This window comes from Sapajus apella, unplaced genomic scaffold (genome assembly GCF_009761245.1).
Source record: "Sapajus apella isolate SASKATOON/1434 unplaced genomic scaffold, GSC_monkey_1.0 scaffold36, whole genome shotgun sequence".
Taxonomy (NCBI): domain Eukaryota; kingdom Metazoa; phylum Chordata; class Mammalia; order Primates; family Cebidae; genus Sapajus; species Sapajus apella.
The window spans coordinates 657,447-679,316 of NW_022436976.1; the positions used below are offsets into that span (position 1 = coordinate 657,447).

The 21,870-nt window shown below is 37.4% G+C and overlaps 1 protein-coding gene across 6 annotated transcripts in view; it reads left to right on the forward strand.

Moving 5' to 3' along the window:
• Positions 1–21,870, forward strand: part of COL24A1 (collagen type XXIV alpha 1 chain) — a 379,894-nt gene that overhangs the window by 45,162 nt on the left and 312,862 nt on the right. For all 6 annotated transcript variants that reach the window (XR_004274544.1, XR_004274543.1, XM_032296380.1 and 3 more), the window contains exons 6-7: positions 10,964–11,017; positions 13,981–14,034. Coding sequence is in view for 4 of the 6 variants with exons in the window: in XM_032296380.1 (XP_032152271.1) it covers positions 10,964–11,017; positions 13,981–14,034 (108 nt within the window). In the remaining 2 variants the exon portion in view is untranslated. The remainder of the gene's footprint in view (positions 1–10,963; positions 11,018–13,980; positions 14,035–21,870) is intronic.

A 21,870-nucleotide genomic window follows, 5' to 3' on the forward strand; every position in this document is an offset into this window, starting at 1 on the left:
AACAATGAGAACACATGGACACAGGGAGGGGAGCACTACACACTGGGGTCAGTTGGGGGGAAATAGGGGAGGGACGGTGGGGGGTGGGAAGCTGGGGAGAGATAGCAAGGGGAGAAATGCCAGATGTAGGTGATGGGGAGGAAGGCAGCAAATCACACTGCCACGTGTGTTCCTATGCAACAATTTTGCATGTTCTTCACATGTACCCCAAAACCTAAAATGCAATAAAATAAATAAATGGGAAAAAAAAAAAAAAAAAAGAAATGATGTTCTTTAAAAAAAAAAAAAAAAAAAAGTTAATTCTGTTTCCTGTTTGCCAGAGAGAATGGCCTTTTTCTTCTTATCAAATGCCACATGGGTCCACAGTTTATCATATTTATCTATTAAATGAACTATATTTCTATTTATTCACAGGGTGATGGAAATGTTTATTGCTATTAATTATACACATGCAATTATGCTGTAGATCTTTGAACATGAGTAATGAATACATGTAGAGTCGATGTCTACCATGTGCTTACAATTCCAGTCCAGGCAATCTATGGTCTAGACAGTTCTTCTTCAAAAAATGCTTCACAGAGGAAGCCTAAAACCTTCCCACAAACATTCACATCTTATGTTAATTGAGTCAGGACCAATATTTCCTTCAAATTTAATCCAGTTAAATGAAAACATCTAGCCTTAACCCATAGTAACAATGTTTCATTAATAATATTTAATATATTAGTTTATATATTAAGTATTAAACACCAAAGAGTAGTATCTTAATGTTACATTCTATTCTTGGTTATGACTGTCTTCTCCCAAGTCTCCATCATATATTTATCTTAACTAGAAGTACAATTTCTCATTCGATGTGAATTAAATAAAGGTCTTAAATAAAGATGCTTACTCACACTAAGAATTTTTTAGTGGGCCAGATTGCCATAAAAAATAGTCAGTCCAACATTATGAAAATGTAAAAAGTGATGTGGGAGCTGGGCAAGATGACCAACTAGACACAACACATGGAACAGCTGCCACTGAAGACTGGGATTTCGCACACTCTTATCAGATCTGTAGAGAAAGGGTACTGACAATGGACAGAGGGAAGACACAGAAGCTGGACTGAAGAGGGAGGAACCTGGGAACCCTGCATGGGGCTACTTCATATCAGGACTCATTCATGAACCCCAAGGACTCTCAGGGAACAGGTGAATTGAACTGGCAAGGAGCAACCCACTTTCACCATGGGCCTCTGGAATTCTGGCAGGAGGAGACCCCTTTACCACCACAGACACTTGATTGGCAAAGAGAGCTGCTTAGGTAAGTGGTAAGGGCAGCACTCTAGCCAGTGTGAAGCCCAGAGGGTTTGGTGCAGGAGCATCTGTAGTGGAACATGGCCAGGGATGCCAATCCCCCTATGCTCTCCTTGCTCCCATAGGAGACTTTAGCCCTAGGGGAACTGTTCCCCTAGGGGAACTTTAGGCCATATGTAAACTCTGCTGGGTGGTCTTCCCTATCAGATGGGCCCGGTCTGATCTGAGATTTACTTGATATGCTGTCCTCTCCCAGGGCACCCAATGCTGCACTGCAAACAGATTAACCAGGCTGGGTCCCTGGGAGCCTGCATTATAACTCCTGCACTGTTGGACTGTGCCTGACCAGCAGAGCAGCCCTCTGGATATGCAGCAGCCTACCTGTTCCTTCTCCCATTGCAGCATCCCTAGGCCCTATGGCCACTCCCCATATTGCTTTGCCAATGCATGTGTGTGCAGTCAGATCTTGCCTTCCCTGCTCTACCAGCATGCATGTGCACCCTGCCCTGCCACTGATGCTGGCGTGTGTGTACTCCACCTCCCCTCCCTCTGCAATACCACTATTGCAATCAGGCCCTTGGTAGGCACAGAGCCTTCCAGGCCTCCCCCTGCCAGCACCTCACCCCTATACCAACACTGCCACTGGAATGAAACTAGGCATGAAGAACAGTGGACCCTCTCCCACCCTGAGCAGCCACCTTCACCTACGTAAACACACACAGAGGGCACACACAATCCTGCACCTGCCAGTACCTCACCCCTGTGCTAACACCACCACCTGTGCGATCCCCACCTTCCTGAGTCATGCTACCTCTGCCACTGCTGTAAATGCCTGCATGAAGGCTTGTCCCTCAGCACCTGCCAGCACCCTGCCATGCTGCTGCTGCTGGTACATGCAAACAAGGACAGATCCCACGGTTACCACCCTATAATAGCACTTTGTCTGGCACCACCCATTGGAGTGGTGTGACCAGAGGTCCAGGAACTCAGCTTCTCTCAGTGTAGTGGCTACCCAACCTTGAGGAGCCAGAGAACAAAGTCAAGGCCCAATATCAGTTACTCAGAGTTAAAGCATATATTTCAGGGTTGTGAGTTGAGCCTTGGCCCCTTAAAATCTTGCAGAAATGAGATGAGTTGACTGAGCCAACCTTATACCACGATAAAACCCTCAAGTTCATCAAATAGGATAAAAGAAAAAAACCATTCAAAGGACAGCAACTTCAAAGACTGAAGGAACATCAGCCCTCAAAGATGAGAAAGAACCAGTATAAGAACTCTGACAACTTAATAAGCCAGAGTGCCTTCTTTCCTCCAAATGACTGCACTAGCCCTGCAGCAAGGCTTCTGAACCGGACTGAGATGACTGAAATAACAGAAATAGAATTCAGAATATGAATAGGAACAAAGATCCTTGAGATGCAGCAGTAAGCTGAAACCCAACCCAAGGAAGCTAAGAATCACAATGAAATGATACAGGAGCTGACAGACAAAAATAGCCAGTATAGAAAGGAATGTAAGTGACCTGATAGAGCTGAAAAAAAAATAAGAATTTCATAATGCAGTCACAAGTGTTAAAACAGACCAAGCCAAAGAAAGATCTCAGAGCTTGAAGACTGACTTTCTGAAATAAGACAGACAAGAATGAGAAAAAAGAATGAAAAGGAATGAACAAACCCTCTGAGAAATATGGGATTGTGTAAGGAGAACAGATCAGTGACTCATTGGTGTTGCTGAAAGAGATGGTAAGGATGGAAACACCTTAAACATATTTCAGGATATCGTACATGAGAAACTTCCCTAACCTAACTGGAGAGGCCAACATTCAAATCTTGGCAATACAGAGAACCCCAGTAAGATACTTTACAAGAAGATCATCCCCAAGACATATAATCCTCAGATTTGCCAAGGTTGAAATGAAAGGAAAAATGTTAAAGGCAGCTAGAGAGAAAGGTCAGGTCACCCAGAAAGGGAAGCCTATCAGACTAACAGCATACCTTTAAGCAGAAACCATACATGCCAGAAGAGACTTGGAGTCCATGTTCAACATTCTTTTTTTTATTTATTTATTTTTTTATTTTTTTATTTTTATTTTTATTTATTTATTTATTTTTTTTGAGACGGAGCTTCACTCATGTTACCCAGGCTGGAGTGCAATGGCGCGATCTCGGCTCACTGCAACCTCCGCCTCCTGGGTTCAGGCAATTCTCCTGCCTCAGCCTCCTGAGTAGCTGGGATTACAGGCACGCACCACCATGCCCAGCTAATTTTTTGTATTTTTAGTAGAGACGGGGTTTCACCATGTTGACCAGGATGGTCTCGATCTCTTGACCTCATGATCCACCCGCCTCGGCCTCCCAAAGTGCTGGGATTACAGGCTTGAGCCACCGCGCCCGGCCTCATGTTCAACATTCTTAAAAGTAATTCCAACCAAGAATTTCATATCCAGCAAAACTAAGCTTTGTAAGCAAAGGAGAAATAAGATCCTTTTCAGACAAGCAAATGCTGAGGGAGTTAGTTACCATCAGACCTGCCTTACAAGAGCCCTTGAAGGAAGCACTAAATATGGAAAGGAAGGACTGTTACCAGCCACTACAAAAACACACTTATGTACACAGACCAGTGATACTTTAAAACAACCAGGCTAATAAGTCTGCATAAAAATCAGCTAACATCATGAAGATAGGATCAAATCCACATATATCAATACTAATCTTGAATGCTAACAGGCCAAATGCCTCAATGAATAGAGTGGCAGGCTGTATAAAGAACCAAGATTCAATGGTATGCTGTCTTTAAGAGATCCATCTCACATGCAATGACACACATAGGTTCCAAATAAAGGGATAGAGATAAATCTACCAAGCAAATGGAAAACAGAAAAAAGCATGGGTTGCAATCCTAATTTTGGACAAAACAGACTTTAAGCCAGAAAATATCAAAAAGACAAAGAAGGGCATTATATAATGGTAAAAGGTTCAATTCAACAAGACCTAACTATTCCAAATATATATGCATTTAACACAGAAGCAACCAGATTCATAAAGCAAGTTCTTAGAGACCTTCAAAAAGACTTAGATTCCCATGCCATAATAGTGGGGTACTTTAACACCCCACTGACAGTATTAGACACATCACTGAGGAAGAAAATTAACAAAGATATTCAGGACCTGAATTCAGCACTGGATCAAATGGACCTGATAGACATCTACAGAACTCACCATCCAAAACAACAGAATATACATTCTTCTCATCATCACATGGCACATACTCTAACATCGACCACACAGTTGGACATAAAACAATCCTCAGCAAATGCAAAAGAATTGAATTCATACCAACCACTCTTTTGTACTATAGCAAAATAAAATTAGAAATAAAGGCTAAGAAAATTGCTCAAAACTATGCAATTATATTGAAATTAAATAACCTGCTCCTGCATGACTTCTGGGTAAGTGGTGAAAGCAAGAGATCTTTGAAACTAATGAGAACAAAGATATGAATATCAGAATCTCTAGGACACAGCTAAGGCAGCCTTAAAAGGAAATTGATAGCACTAAACACCCATATCAAAAAGAAGTATCTTAATTTAACAATCTAATATCACAGCTAAAAGAACTGAATAACCAAGAGAAAACTAATCTCTAAGTTAGCAGAAGACAAGAAATAACCAAAATAAGCACTGAACTGAAGGAGATTGATACATGCAAAAATTGTTCAAAAGATCAACGAATCCCAGAGCTGCTTTTTTTGAAAAAAATAAAATAGACTGCTAGACTATTAAAAAAAAAGATTCATATAAACACAATTAGAAACAACAAAGGTATATTACCAGTGACCCCACAGAAATACAAGTAACCATAAACGCCTCTCTGAACAAAATCTAGAAAATTTAGAAGAAATGGATAAGTTCCTGGACATACACACCTTCCCAAAAATGAACCCAGAAGAAATTTCATCCCTGAACAGACCAAAAATGAGCACCAAAATTGAATCAGTAATAAATTGCCTACCAACCAAAAAAAGGCCAGGACAAGGCAGATTCATAGTCAAATTCTACTAGATGTACAAAGAAGGGCTGGTACCATTCTTACTGAAACTATTCCAAAAAATTGATGAAGGATTCCTTTCTAACTCATTATATGAAGCCAGCATCAGCCTGATACTAAAACCTGGCAGAGATACAACAACAACAAAAAAAGAAAACTGTATGCCAACATCCTTGATGAACATTGATGCAAAAATTCTCAACAAAATACTGGCCAACTGAATCCAGCAGCACATCAGAAAGCTTATCCACCATGATCAAGCAGGCTTTATCTCTGCGATGCAAGGTTGTTTTAACATATGCAAATCAATATGTGATTCATCACATAAACAGAAATAAAGACAAAAACCACATGATTATCTCAATAGATACAGAAAAACCTTTTGATAAAATTCAACACCCCTTCATGTTAAAAACTCTCAACAAATTAGGCATTGAAGAAACATACCTTAAAATAATAAGAACGACCTATGATAAATACATAGCAAACATTATACTGAATGGGCTAAAGCTGGAAGCATTACCCTTGAAAAGCAGCATAAGACAAGGATGCTCTCCTTCACCACTTCTATTCAACATAGTATTGGAAGTCCTGGCGAGAGCAATCAGGCAAGAGAGAGAAATAAAGGGCATCCAAATAGAAAGAGAGGGAGTCAAACTATCCTTGTTTGCAGACAACATGATTCTGTATCTAGAAAACCCCATAGTCTTGAACCCAAAGCTCCTTCAGCGGATAAACAACTTTAGTAAAGTTACTGATCATCTTTTGATGATGCTAGGTAATTATATCTGTAAGATCCTCAGATCCTCTGACACCAGTTAGATATCCAACAATTCAATTTAGTTCTGACAACAGCTTACCAGAGTTAGCATCAGTCTCCACAGTTGTTTTTTTTTTTTTTTTTTTTTTTTTTTTGGGACGGAGTTTCGCTCTTGTTACCCAGGCTGGAGTGCAATGGCGCGATCTCGGCTCACCGCAACCTCCGCCTCCTGGGTTCAGGCAATTCTCCTGCCTCAGCCTCCTGAGTAGCTGGGATTACAGGCATGCACCACCATGCCCAGCTAATTTTTTGTATTTTTAGTAGAGACGGGGTTTCACCGTGTTGACCAGGATGGTCTCGATCTCTTGACCTCGTGATCCGCCCGCCTCGGCCTCCCAAAGTGCTGGGATTACAGGCTTGAGCCACCGCGCCCGGCCTTCCACAGTTTTTAAGACAGAGTCTCACAAGACTTCCCACACTTCAGATGCCAACCAAAAATGAGATGCCCAGACCACGCACACTTCTGCTGGGCAAACTATAATCTCAGGGGTTCCCATAACCCGTCCTCTCAGATTTAACATTTTACTAGAATGGCTTACAGAACTCAGGAAAACATTTACTTACTTTTACCAGTTTATTGTAAAGGGTACAACTCAGGAACAGCCTAATGAAAGAGAGACATAAAGCAAAGAATTGGAGATGGGGAATGCAAAGCTTTTATGCTCTATCCTGCCATACCACCTTCCCAGGAAATCAATATGTTTGCTAACAGAAGCTCTTCAAATCTTGTTCAAGAGTTGTTATAATCCAATTTCCAGCCCCACCTCCCTCCCCTCTGTGGCAGAGGCGGTAGGTGAAAGTTTTGACCACTTCACACCACCTCAGCTGCTAACACCTTTACCCATGCCATCATCACCAATGGCATGGACTAGGGAAGACCAGCAGAGTAGACTCAACTGGTATCCCTGTTTCCCCTTGTCCCCAACCCCAAACTATTCTCCACATGACAGTCAGAACTATCCTACAGTATAACTGGATGATGCTATTTGCCTGCTTAGAACTCTTCAATGAATATTCAACACAATCAGAATAAAATCCAACCAAAATCTTTACCAATGAGGCCTTACAGAATTGGCTCCTATTAGCTCTCTGATCATATTCCTGACACTTAGCCTCATTCAGCTATTCCTCAAAGATTGAATCAAGGCCTCTGGATTTAGTGAACTGCTGTTTTTCAATGTTTTCATCAGGAATGCCAAAGTAGTGATTTTTAATTCTAGCATTCTTTGTTTAGTAGCTCTTTCTTTAAAAAGAAACTTCTCTTTATCAACAATTTTGTTATTCTGAAGTTTATTCTGTAAGGAAGGGATACATTTTGAATTACAGTCAATATGATTTGCTGATAGATTACATATATAGTGTGAAAGAGAAGAGTCAAAGGTAATTCTAAGGCTTGAGCAGTTGAACAGCTGGTATTATGGGAGCTCTCATCTGCTGTAATGAGGAAGAACTTGTTTTCGGGTTTTTCTTTGTATGTTTGATTTGGTTTCAGCTGGTAGGAGATCACAACTTTTCATTAGCCCTTTTAAAGACTCAACATTTGGCTTTGTTAATTTTCTCTATGAACCACATTATATTTCACTGATTTCAACTCTATTATTTTCTTCTTTCTGCTTATTCTATCTGTAATTTGCTCTTCATTTTCTAGCTGAAGGTGGAAAGCTAAACCACTGGTTATTAACCTTTTTGCTATTCTAATATTAGCATTTAAAGTTATAAAGTTTTCTTTAAAAACATTTAACTGCATCTCACAAAATTTGATATGTTACATTTTCATTATCACTCAAATATATAATTTCTTTTTTGGCCTGGTTATTTAGAAGTATGTTGTTTTCTTTATTATTTTTTTAATTCAGTTCCATTTTGATCAGAGAGCACAATGGTAAAATTTAGTCTTTTAAAATTTACCAAGGCATTTTATGGCCCAACATGTGACCTATTTTTGTCAACATTCTACATATACTTCAAAAGATTGTGTTTTGCATTTATTTAGTGTGGTGTTACATAAATGTCAATTAGATTATGGTGATTAATGGTGGTGTTAACCTCAGGTCAGATTTCCCCTTCCCCCCTATATTTTTGTATGTCTAGAAGATTTTATATATACTGGATATTGTGGATATGTTGAAGGATGTTAGACTCTGTTACATCATTTGAAACCCTCTGAAGATTGTTCATTTTTGTTCTGTAGGTAGTTAAATAACAGGTTCATCACCTTAAATTTACAGGTTTGGTAACTTTTTACTAAAAAAAAGTCACCTTAAACTTATAGTTTTGGTAAATTTTTAAAGGACAGATTTGTTTGTTTTGCTCTTAGTGTGAGTCTCAGTCTAAGGATCTCATATTTACTTCTAAAGCATGGGCCTTCCATGTTCTTCTAAAAGAATGTGGCTAAAACCCCAAACTGTTTCCCCTGTGGTGACCAGCAACTGATATTTATGTTCAATTATGTTAGCCTTCCACCTGCTTCTGCTGAGCTCTTTGGGGTCTACCTCATATAAACACATGTTAGTGTCAGCCAAGGATTCAAGAATCTATATCCAGCATTTTGGGGAAACTCCTTTCTTTTCTTCCTCTTCTTTCCTTTCCTATCCTCTGCTCTGCTCTCTTTTCCTTTCTTTCTCTTCCTTCTCTCTCTCTGTCCTTGGTTTCTTCTTTCTTTTCCTCTTGCTTTTAATTTTCTTCCCTAATTTACAGTCAATCCAGCAGCACCTTACTCTGACCTCTGACACCATTAGCAAAAGGTCTATTTCTGCTTTGAGTGATTTTAATAATAATTGTTTTTAGTCCTGTTATTTTTAGTACTGACTACTAATACCTTTATAATCCACAGAGAATTTGGTCCTAAAGTTCATTATTATTAATCCGATTTTACAGAGGTGAAATCTCAAATTGAAAGATTAACTGAATTGTTTGGCATTTTCACTCTAAATCCCAAGGCTCTTTTGATTATATTGAGTGGACTCTAAGATAAATCTGTTCTAACATGTTCATGGGTCTTAATACCTTGGGGAGTTTTCCTCCCTAGACCAAGGGCCCTCTGGAGAGTCAATAACACTCTAAAAGACTTAACTCTGATAAAAAATTATTTTAAATTCTAGCAGATCAGTGGGATAGTTGGAACTTTGAGTAATGAAGAATAGGCAATTTCCTTTTCTTCTTACTCATAATCAAAAGGATATATACTTCCTTTAACAAAAGTCATGTAGAAGTAAGTGGAAGTCAGTACTGAGGTTCAGAGTCAGTTATGATTAATTAGTGAATTTATAAGAATTGTATAAAGTTCTAAAGAGGATTTGAAAAACTAAGTAAGATGAAAAGTGAGATAAGAGTCCAACAGTTGATACAAAATGAGGAAGAAAATAAGAAATTTTGGAGTTTTCTCCTTTAATACAGAAAAGTATACTCTACTTCCTTGATATTTTAGGTCAGGTTCACATTATTCAATAGTCTGCTGCATGCATTTGATATTAGGATCAGCCCACAGTTAGCCAAGTTAAGAGCATTTCCTCCTTATGACTCTAAATTCCCATTCTAAAACATGAGTTGATCAATTTGTGTAGAATAAGAAGAAATTTGACATATATGTGTCAAATTTGTTGCCCAGATCTATAAAACATGTGAATAAGAAAAAAGACCCTTTTAAAATAGAATTTTTATTGCTCAATTGATTTCTTTTGCCCACTCTATCAATTTTTATTATATTTTTCCCATAATATATATATTTTATTATTATACTTTAAGTTCTTGGGTACATATGCAGAACATGCAGGTTTGTTACATAGGTATACAATTACCATGGTGGTTTGCTGCATCCATCACCCCATCATCTACATTAGGTATTTATCCTAATGCTATCCCTTCCCTATCCCACCTCACCCTGCTATCCTTCCTCTATCCCCCAACCCCATAACAGGCCCTCGTGTGTGATGTTTCCCTCCCTGTTTCCATGTGTTCTCATTTTTCAACACACACTTAAGAGTGAGAACATACAGTGTTTGGTTTTCTGTTCTTGTGTAGGTTTGCTGAGAATGATGATTTCCAGCTTTATCCATGTCCCTGAAAAGGACATGGACTCATCCTTTTTTATGGCTGCATAGTATTCCATGGTGTATATGTGCCACATTTTCTTTATCCAGTCTATCATTGATGGGCATTTGGATTGGTTCAAAGTCTTTGCTATTGTGAACAGTGCCACAATAAACATACATGTGCATGTGTCTTTATAATACAAGGATTTATAATCCTTTGGATATATACCCAGTAATAGGATTGCTGGGTCAAATGGTATTTCCATTTCTAGAACCGTAAGGAATCACCAAACTGTCTTCCACAATGGTTGAACTAATTTACTCCCCCACTAACAGTAATACATGTGCATTGTAATGTTTTGGAAAATATTTAAACTTGGAATGATATCTTAGAATTTTAACGAGCATTGTAAGCAGTTTTACTAAAGTAATAGTCTTTCAATGCTAAAAATAATTCAATATGTCACAAAAATGGAATAGATAATATATATTTACCTAGGTCCTTCAAGAAAAATATTTCAATAGTAGTATAACTTTGTATTTATTAGATTAAAAAAATCAACTGTGTTTAGGGAATTTTTAGGAATATTCTCATTTAAAAATAAAGTATACATTAAAAAACTTAATAACCAGTGCCTATCTCAATGTAAAATTATTTTATTTAACATCATATAATATATATAACTTCTGGTAATAAATACCTGAAGATATATGACATATTATATGCAACTTATGCTTCACCAATTGTTTTGTAACTATTTTATCTAGGGTCCCAAAGGAGATCCAGGATTTTCCCCAGGTCAAGCCATTCCTGGAGAAAAGGTAATTATTTGACCATAAAATGAAATTATGTTAATATATTTCAAGCATTTTAAACATTTTAAAACATAGATTTTACTCTATCAGACAGAAGAAAAAACCATAAGAGAATTAATTATTGGATTTTAATGAAGGAAGAACTATTTGAAGAATTAAGTAAATTATATCATCAGGTTCACCGATTTAAATCTTAACATTACTTTTATTAAATGTCTACTTTGGCCTGCCCTGCTATACTATCTGCCAGTGAGGGGGTGGATGGGGTAAAAAAAATAGAGCAGGATGTAGTCCTACCTGCAAAGATTTTGCTGTTAATACATATGCACACAATAATATATAAATTTTAATGCCAGTTTACATCTTTTTAGAATAGTTTCACATACTTTATGATGTTTCAGTACCACGGTAACTCTCTGTGAGAGAAGCAGTCATCATTATCTTGTGTTCCCATTGAGAAAACAGAATTCGTAGATTTTAACTGACATCACATGGACAGTAAGTGGCAGAGTTAATGATGTATCAAAATTTTCTGACTTCTCATCCAAAATGCTTTTCATTTCATCATAATGCTGTCAATACAAACATATACATATTTAGGTAAAAACCAGTTTTAAAGCAAAGATAACTACAAAAACTTTATTGGAAGAAGGATGATGACTTCTAGTGGGGATAAATACAAATGGAGTCTTAGGAGGACATCTGGGAAGTTTTGTTTAGACAGGTACTTTATAAATATAATGTAATTATGAGATGTTTTTGTTTATGTAGTATACTTTCACAATCTTTAAAAATCCCTGAACAATTTTGGTGGTTCCAAAATTGATCTGATCTTATTGGCTTACAGAAACTGTCATAAACTTTAAAGAAAATCATGTAATTAATGTACAGATACTATATGAAAGAATAAATCCTCAAAAATTATTTTGTTTTTAAATTTTTTACTGGTATGCAATAGTTATACATATTTTGGGAGTACATACTTAACATTTTTTAAATCTAAAATTTTAGTAATTTTACTATGGTGGTGGAACTGAGTTCACTGAGTCTAAATAACTTGGAATAGAAGATTGTTACTATAAACACAGTATTTTCATTACTGTCCTAATTATTGCAAAGACAAAATTCTGCAATTTGAGAAACACAAGTACCATATTTTAAAATATCTAAATATAATACATTTGATTTCTTAACTTAAAATTTAGAAATTAGAGGCCCACTCAGTTTTGGTGACTATTTTAAGTAAAACACCTATATTAAACATTCATATTTATATATAATGCTTGGTTTTTTCTTTCCCTGGGGCTTCTCTGAGCAAAATATAGGGTGATTCAATATGGAAGTTCAGACTTGGAAGCATGACAGTCTTCTTTTTACTTTTTTAGTTACTTATACACTAACTGTGGTTAAAACTGTAAGAGAAACATACTAATATATAAAATTTAATAGTATGTTGCCATAGAGCTTTAGTAAAATTCAACTTTTAAAATTAATAGAGGTATTCCTAAAATGGTAAAATTTAAAAATGGTCTCTTAGAAATTGTACTTATATTAAATTGGATTCAAATATACTGAGGAAACAGGAAACTGGTTACACACATACATATGAAAACAAATAAAATACAAACATTAACTTGGTGGAAGTAGAGGGGAATTGGCAAACAATTTTATTTTAACTATTTAGCCATTTTTAACAGTAAATATATGGTTAATGGTGAAAGAGAAAAAGAAAGGGAGGGTTTAGTACTTCACCATGTAACATTCACGCAGTAACATCTGTAATAGACCATACACAAGTTTCTACGCCCTTTTAGTGCTTAGAAAGAGCATGCATAGATAGTTTTTAAATGGTGTAAATTTTTGCTTTCCCATAAGACAGGTGAGATGACATTGACATCATCATCATCACGATCATCATTATCACCCTCATTTTCCAGATGGAGGCATCTGAGGAGGAATTAAATGATTCCTTCATGACTAAAGCTAGTGGAAGAGGACCAGCCTCTAGTCTCTCTTTCCTGGCGCAGTTTTCTCTTCTAAAAAGGCAGTGCTAATCGGTAAAGCCTAGCCTGTTGGAGCCAAGCACATGATGGACTTCCCAATCAGTTTTTGCTCGTTACTGCATTCTGTGGAGTTGGCACGGCAGATGGAAGGCATCAGCTCAGCTCCGGAAGCGGAAGTACCCTCTGTGTGTCACGTGAACCTAGTTGGTCCCACCACAGCCCATGAGAGTCTCTTTGGGCCTCCCAGCAGGCTACAGGTCCTCACAGAAATAGAGTAGGGGTGATACGTTAACAGCTGCTTCACAGAGTACTTGCAGACTTTTTAAGGAAACTACTTTCTTTCTTTCTTTCTTTCTTTTTTTTTTTTTTTTTTTGAGACAGTTTCAGTCTTGCTTCCCAGACCTGAGTACAGTGGTGTGATCTCGACTCACTGCAACCTCTGCCTCCCGGGTTCCAGCGATTCTCCTGCCTCAGCCTCCCCTGTAGCTGGGATTACAGGAGACTGTCACCATGCCCTGTTAATTTTTTGTATTTTTAGTCGAGACAGGGTGTCACCATGTTGGCCAGGCTGATTTTAAGCTCCCGGCCTCAAGCAATCCACCTGTCTCGGCCTCCTCAAATGCTAGGATTACAGGCCTGAGCCACGGCGCCCAGCCCTACTTTCAATTTTTAAGGCATGGTAGACCTTGGGCTGAGGTGAAGTTTGATAGCAAGGGCATTCTTACAGAAAAGAATATCAGAGAAAAAAGATCAAGGATATGGAGGTGGGAAAATACAGTCCAGTTATAATGCCCTAGAACAGGTAAGAAAGTGTGTGAAGCCGCAGAAACAGGCTTAAAAATTGTGAAGACTGGAAATGACTGTAATAAGAGCTGATGTCCAAGATTAAAGGTAGCTTTAATTTTCAAGAGAACTCTAATTTTCAATTTTCTTTCATGACATTAAACTTCTGTGTTTTATTTATAGGGTGATCAAGGCCTTTTTGGATTAATAGGCCCCCCTGGTATGCAAGGTGATAAGGTAAGATGGAATTTTACTTATTTGCCTTTTTCTTCAGGGATGCTTGTTCTGAAATATAATTGAATAATATATGGATCTTGGAGGTCTTCAACGGCTATGATCTCGTTTTGAAGTTGAGCCTAAATCTAACGTTTTAAAATTCCTTTTCTCAGCAAAATTAGGATGCCATCATCATCCTGGAAAGTGGTGCCAGTAAAAGGTAGAATCTTATGAAAAAATAAAAGAAGGCCCTTAAATTAATGATGGGCACAGAATTCACTTACGAGAAAAAGTCAGTCATTGATAGAACATTGAAGCTTCCCTTTTTTAAAACTATATCAGGGAAATGACCTACTTCTGAGACCTTAAAGTCACTTTGTAACTTTTATATGCCTAAAGGGAGGTTTACTTGCTTATAGGTAATACATATGGATTTGTTAAGGGGTTCTCATTTTATTGGGAAATAATAATCTCTATCTTGATGTATATACAGATGTGAGGCTTGAAGGGTAGGATGAAAGTGAGGATTGGGGATAGCTAGTTAAAAAGCAGTACTCGTGCATATGACTCAGCTTTTTGTGAGGTAGAAAAGAGTACTGACACAGCTACAATACTTATTTTATAAAATATATCTTGTAGTTTCCTGGCTTAACAGAAATATAAATTATTTTCCATCTGTTCTGCTTGTTTTTTTCCCAAACACTAAGTTATTGATTTTCTACAGGGAATGAGGAAAACAAAAAATTTCTTTCTAAGGTGTTAAGAGCACCAAAATATTATAGAACAGTATTTGACTTGATATGGTTATCTAAACACATATAATAGTGAGCTGTGTTGTCGTCTTAGTGTTTCATATTATTTTCCTCTTGGGAGACTTAGGTTGCAAGGGGTATTCAGGCCCTGGTTGCTTGATTCAAATCCCATTTGCCATTTTGTAGGTTCCATCAACTGTGGGCAGGTTGCTTAAATTTAAACTTCAGTTATCTCATTTGTAAATTGTGAAGATAGTACTATCCACTTCATAGGGAGTTTGGGGGAAGATAGAATGGGATAATCCTTGCAACACAGTGTCACATAAATAGTCATCCCTTAATAAATGTAAACCATCAGCTATTTATCTGGTTTTGGAAATAATCCTGACCTCTCTGGCTTTCTTTCATGACCCCTGTTACAGGGCTGAATTGTAAAATGCTGAAAAAGTACTCGTGAGAGTATTTTATTTTCAATGACCACACCATTATTTTAATGTCCTTCAGACCAGTCTTCAACCTAGACATTAGTTAGAATCTGGTAACTCCCTTTAGATTGTTGCTTGCCCCCAAGGAGAGATGAAACTGCAGAGTGATCATTTCTGACAGAATTAATCTTGATATACAGTCACGAACTGTTTATTTAGTGCTACTGAGTGTACATCTGACTACTCATATCTCTTAGGAGATTCTACTGACACAGAACATCAAACAAAGAAGACCTCATAATATGGACATGATCTCAGTTACTTTAGTTGATACTACATATACAGTTATTTCATCCTATGTAGTGACACTGTACATGACAGAAGAAAAAACTAGTCATTACTTTTTGTGGTTAAATGATGTCTGTGGTTCATGAAATTAGCACTACAGAAAGAAATATACTAAGTAAATGTTGAGTAGTTTTTGTGTAGAAGAAAATATAACATGCAACCTCTGGGCATAAATATTATTTATAGATAAAAGAAAAAATACTTTGATTTTAACTATTAGAGCAGAGATTATCATTTTATCTTCGAAGTTATACTTGCTTAAAGCAGAATTACTAACTTTCAGAGACCTGTGTACATGTTATATGGCCCATCAGTATCTTAAAATATTAAGAATATATTCTTTTTGGTCTATGTAGTATTATTTTGAATTCTTTTTTCTAGTAAAGCCATATAGCAACATACTAGGCCATGAATTGAATATCTTTTACAGATTTCTTGTTTCTCTTATATGATTTTTTAAAACCTTTTCAATTTGGCTTTTATTATTAACTGTTAGAAATAGACCCTATAGAAGTCAGGGATCTTGGTGTATTATCAATTAGGAGCTATTGTAGGATCCTCTCTAGGCAAGGTTTAGTTGAAACTATTTAGAAAGTGACTTACTTTCTGATACAGAAAGAATCCCTGACTCACTGTGATTTGACAGTAGTTCAGAGTAATGTTGAAACATTTGAGATTATTTTGTAATATTTCTTGGAATATTTTCCCCCTTTTCAGAGTATCTCTACTAATGGAAACTGTATACAAATTTTTGAAAAACAAGTATAACTAGGAAACGGATATAATAGCTCAATTGAAACCTAAACTAATTCTCCACGCAGCAGGCTTGGGACAAGTTTGTATCATACTCTGTATGGTATGTCTTACTTTAATATGAGTATACAATAGAAATACATTCAAAATGAACTTGATATACTATTCCTATGGTTTGTATGAAAGAGGAAAGGACAAGACTCATTATTAGGTACACTGTTCAGGTAAATTGTGAGCCATTTATTTTTTATTGAATTAACTAATTTTATTCATTTTTGGACCACTTAAGGCACTCACAGAATTTCTTACTGCAAACAGGATCCATGCTAGGAGACCCAAGAATACTGGCTCCAATTAGCTATATCCTAGGGACTCCTCCTTTTCCTTCATCCTTGCAGTTCTCCCACAAAGTGCTGGATGAATTCTTAAGATTGATAGAAAGATTTAAGTTATTTATTTTCTAAGTGAGCAAAACACGATAAGCCCAGAGAGGTTAAGATAATTCTTCAGGGTCACTTTGAAAGTGATAGTAGGATCCTGAAATCACTGTGCTTTTAACTGTTCAGTGCATGTTATAAGAGATGAAAAGATACTTAGGTTTTGGTTAATACAAAGTAATTATATCTTTTTATCTGTTACACTATTTTCTGAATTACTGTTGTAACTATTACTATTAACATTAAAAGTAGCTATTTTATTTATTTATTTTGTTTGTGTGTGTGTGTGTGTCTTTTTTTAAAAATACATTTTATTACATTTTAGGTTCTGGGGTACGTGTGCAAAACATGCAGGATTGTTGCATAGGTACATACGTGGCAATATGGTTTACTCCCTCCATCCCCCCCATCACATATATCTGGCATTTCTCCCCATGTTATCCCTCCCCAACCTCCCTATCCCCTGCTGTCCCTCCCCTATTCCCCCATAACAGACCCGAGTGTGTGATGCTCCCTTCCCTGTGTCCATGTGTTGTCATTGTTCAACACCCACCTATGAGTGAAAACGTGCATTGTTTGATTTTCTGTTCTTGTGTCAGTTTGCTGAGAATGATTTCCAGATTCATCCCTGTCCCTACAAAGGACACAAACTCATCGTTTTTTATGGCTGCATAATATTCCATGGTGTATATGTGCCACATTTTCCTTGTCCATACTGTCATCAATGGGCATTTGGGTTGGTTCCAGGTCTTTGCTATTATAAACAGTGCCGCAGTGAACATACATGTGCATGTGTCTTTGTAATAGAATGATTTATAATCCTTTGGGTATATACCCAGTAATGGGATTGCTGGGTCAAATGGAATTTCTATTTCTAGGTCCTTGAGGAATTGCCACACTGTCGTCCACAATGGTTGAACTAATTTACACTCCCACCAACAGTGTAAAAGTGTTCCTATTTCTCCACATCCTCTTCAGCATCTGTTGTCTCCAAATTTTTTAATGATCGCCATTCTAACGGGTGTGAGATCGCCATTCTAACCACATTGGTATCTCAACGTGGTTTTGATTTGCATTTCTCTAATGACCAGTGATGATGAGCATTTTTTCATGTTTGTTGGCCTCATATATGTCTTCTTTTGAAAAATGTCTGTTCATGTCCTTTGCCCACTTTTGGATGGTTTTGTTTGTTTTTTTCTTGTAAATCTGTTTTAGTTCTTTGTAGATTCTGGATATTAGCCCTTTGTCAGATGGGTAGACTGCAAAAATTTTTCCATTCTGTTGGTTGCTGGTTCACTCTAATGATTGTTTATTTTACTGTGTAGAAGCTCCAGAGTTTAATTAGATCCCATTTGTCTATTTTGGCTTTTGTTGCCAATGCTTTTGGTGTTTTAGTCATGAAGTCCTTGCCTGTGCCTATGTCCTGAATGGTTTTGCCTAGATGTTCTTCTAGGGTTTTTATGGTGTTAGGTCTTATGTTTAAGTCTTTAATCCATCTGGAGTTAATTTTAGTGTAAGGTGTCAGGAAGGGGTCCAGTTTCTGCTTTCTGCACATGGCTAGCCAGTTTTCCCAACACCATTTGTTAAACAGGGAATCCTTTCCCCCTTGCTTGTTTTTGTCAGGTTTGTCAAAGATCAGCTGGTTGTAGCTGTGTGGCATTGCCTCTGAGGCCTCTGTTCTGTTCCATTGGTGTATATATCTCTGTTTTGGTACCAGTACCATTGCTGTTTTGATTACTGAAGGCTTGTAGTATAGTTTGAAGTCAGGTAGTGTGTGAAGTCAGTATAGTGTGAAGTCAGCTTTGTTCTTTTTGCTTAGCATTGTCTTGGCTATGCAGGCTCTCTTGTGGTTCCATATGAAGTTTAAGGTGATTCTTTCTAGTTCTGTGAAGAGAGTCATAGGTAGCTTGATGGGGATAGTGTTGAATCTATAAATTACTTTGGGCAGTATGGCCATTTTCACAATATCAGTTCTTTCTAACCATGAGCATGGAATGTTTTTCCATCTGTTTGTGTCCTCTCTTATTTCCTTGAGCAGTGGTTTGTAGTTCTCCTTGAAGAGGTCCTTTACATTCTTTGCTAGTTGTATTCCTAGGTATTTTATTCTCTTTGTAGCAATTGTGAATGGCGCAGTCTGTTCTTGATTTGGCTCTCTTTAAGTCTGTTATTGGTGTAAAGAAATGCTTGTAATTTCTGCACATTGATTTTGTATCCTGAGACTTTGCTGATGTTGCTTATCAGTTTCAGGAGATTTTGGGCTGAGATGATGGGGTCTTCTAAATATACAATCATGTCGTCTGCAAATAGAGACAATTTGACTTCTTCCTTTCCTAATTGAATACGCTTTTTTTTTCTTGCCTGATTGCTCTGGCTAGATCTTCCAATACTATGTTGAATAGCAATGGTGAGAGAGGGCATCATTGTTTAGTGCCAGATTTCAAAGGGAATGCTTCCAGTTTTCGCCCATTCAGTATGATATTGGCTGTAGCTTTGTCATAAATAGCTTTTATTATTTTGATATACATTCCATCAATACCTAGCTTATTGAGAATTTTTAGCATAAAGGGCTGTTGAATTTTATTGAAGGCCTTCACTGCATCTGTTGAGATAATCATGTGGTTTTTGCCTTTGGTTCTGTTTATGTGGTGAATTGCGTTTATAGACTTGGCGTATGTTGAGCCAGCCTTGCATCCCCAGGATGAAGCTTACTTGATTGTGATGGGTAAGCTTTTTGATGTGCTGTTGCAGTCGGTTTACCAGTATTTTATTGAAGAATTTTGCATCTATGTTCATCATGGACATTGGCCTGAAGTATTTATTCTTTTTTCGTTGAGTCTCTGCCGGGTTTTAATATCAGGATGCTATTGGTCTCATAAAATGATTTGGAAAGGATTCCCTCTTTTTGGATTGTTTGGAATAGTTTCAGAAGGAGTGGTACCAGCTCCTCTTTGTATGGTAGAATTCGGCTGTGAACCCATCTGGACCTGGAATTTTTTTGGTTGGTAGGCTATTAACTGCTGCTTCAACTTCAGCCCTTTTATTGGTCTATTCAGGGTTTCAACTTCTTGCTGGTTTAGGCTTGGGAGGGTGCAAGTGTCCAGGAATTTATCAATTTCTTCTGAGTTTGCTGGTTTGTTTGCGTAGAGTTGTTTGTAGTAACCTCTGATGGTCGTTTGTATTTCTGTGGATACGGTGATGATACCCCCTTTATTGTTTTTTATTGCATCTGTTTGATTCTTCTCTGTTTTCTTTTTTATCTGGCTAGTGGTCCATTTTGTTGATCTTTTAAAAAAACAGATCCTGGATTTATTGATTTTTTGAAGGGATTTTTGTGTTTTTGTCTCCTTCAGTTCTGTTCTGATATTAGTTATTTCTTGTCTTCTGCTAGCTTTTGAATCTTTTTGATCTTGCTCTTCTAGCTCTTTCAATTTTGATGAAAGGCTGTCAATTTAAATCTTTCCTTGCTTCTCATATGGGCATTTATTGCTATAAATTTTCCTCTAGACACCACTTAAATGTGTCCCAGATTCTGGTACATTGTATCTTCATTCTCACTGGTTTCAAAGAACATCTTTATTTCTGCCTTCATTTGATTGTTTATTCAGTCAACATTCAAGAGCCAGTTGTTCAGTTTCCAGGAAGTTGTGTGGTTCTGAGTTAGTTTCTGAATTCTGAGTTCTAATTTCATTGCACTGTAGTCTGAGAGACAGTTTGTTATGATTTCCAGTCATTTGCATTTGCTGAGGAGTAATTGACTTCCAATTACATGGTCAGTTTTAGAGTAGGTGCGATTTCGTGCTGAGAGGAATGTATATTCTGTGGATTTGGGTGAACAGTTCTGTAAATGTCTATTAGGTTTGCTTGGTGCAGATCTGAGTTCAAGTCCTGGATGTCCTTGTTAATATTCAATCTTATTGATCTGTCTAATATTGACAGTGGAGTGTTAAAGTCTCCCACTATTATTGTGTGGGAGTCTAAATCTCTTTGTAAGTCATTAGGAACTTGCTTTATGTATCTGAGTGCTCCTGTATTAGGTGCATATATATATAGGATAGCTCTTGTTGCACTGATCCTTTTACCATTATGTAATGCCCTTCTTTCTCTCTTTTGATCTTTGTTGGTTTAAAGTCTATTTTATCAGAGACTAGGATTGCAACTCCTGCTTTTTTTTGCTCTCCATTTTCTTGGTAAATCTTCCTCCATCTCTTTATTTTGAGACTGTGTCCTTGCACATGAAATGGGTTTCCTGGATGCAGCACACGGATGGGTTTTGACATTTTATTCAATTTGCCAGTCTATGTCTTTTGATTAGGGCATTCAGCCCATGTATATTTAAAGTTAATATTGTTATGTTTGAATTTGATCCTGCCATTTTGATGCTGGCTGGTTGTTTTGCCCATTAATTGACACAGTTTCTTCATTGTGTCAATGCTTTTTACCATTTGGTGTGTTTTTGCAGTGGCTGGTACTGGTTGTTCCTTTCTAGGTTTAGTGCTTCTTTCAGGAGGTCTATTAAGGCAGGCCTGGTGGTGACGAAATCTCTCAGCAATTGCTTGTTTGTAAAGGGTTTTTTTTTTTGTCCTTCATTTATGAAGCTTAGTTTGGTCCTATATGAAATTCTGCATTGAAAGTTCTTTTCTTTAAGAATGTTGACTATTGGCCCCCACTCTCTTCTGCCTTGCAGGGTTTCTGCAGAGAGATCCACTGTGAGTCTGATGGGCTTCCCTTCTGAAGCCTGTTTCTGTCAATTCATCACACTCATTTTTCATCCAGCTTTTTTCCTTTGCTGGTGATGAGTTGTGATCCTTTGGAGGGGGAGAGGCATTCTGGTTTTGGGTGTTTTCATCCATTTTGTGCTGGTTTCTTTCCATCTTTGTAGATTTATCTACCTGTGGTCTTTGTAGTTGGTGACTTTTGGATAGGATCTTTGAGTGGATGTCCTTTTTGTTGATGTTGAAGTTATTTCTTTCTGTTTTTTAGTTTTCCTTCTAACAGTCAGGCCCCTCTGCTGTAGGACTGCTGGAGGTCCACTCTAGACCCTGCTTGACTGGGGATCACCTGGGGCGGCTGTAGAACAGTAAGTGTTGCTGCCAATTTCTTCTTCTGTTATCTTTGTCCCAGAAGGATTACCCACCATATGTC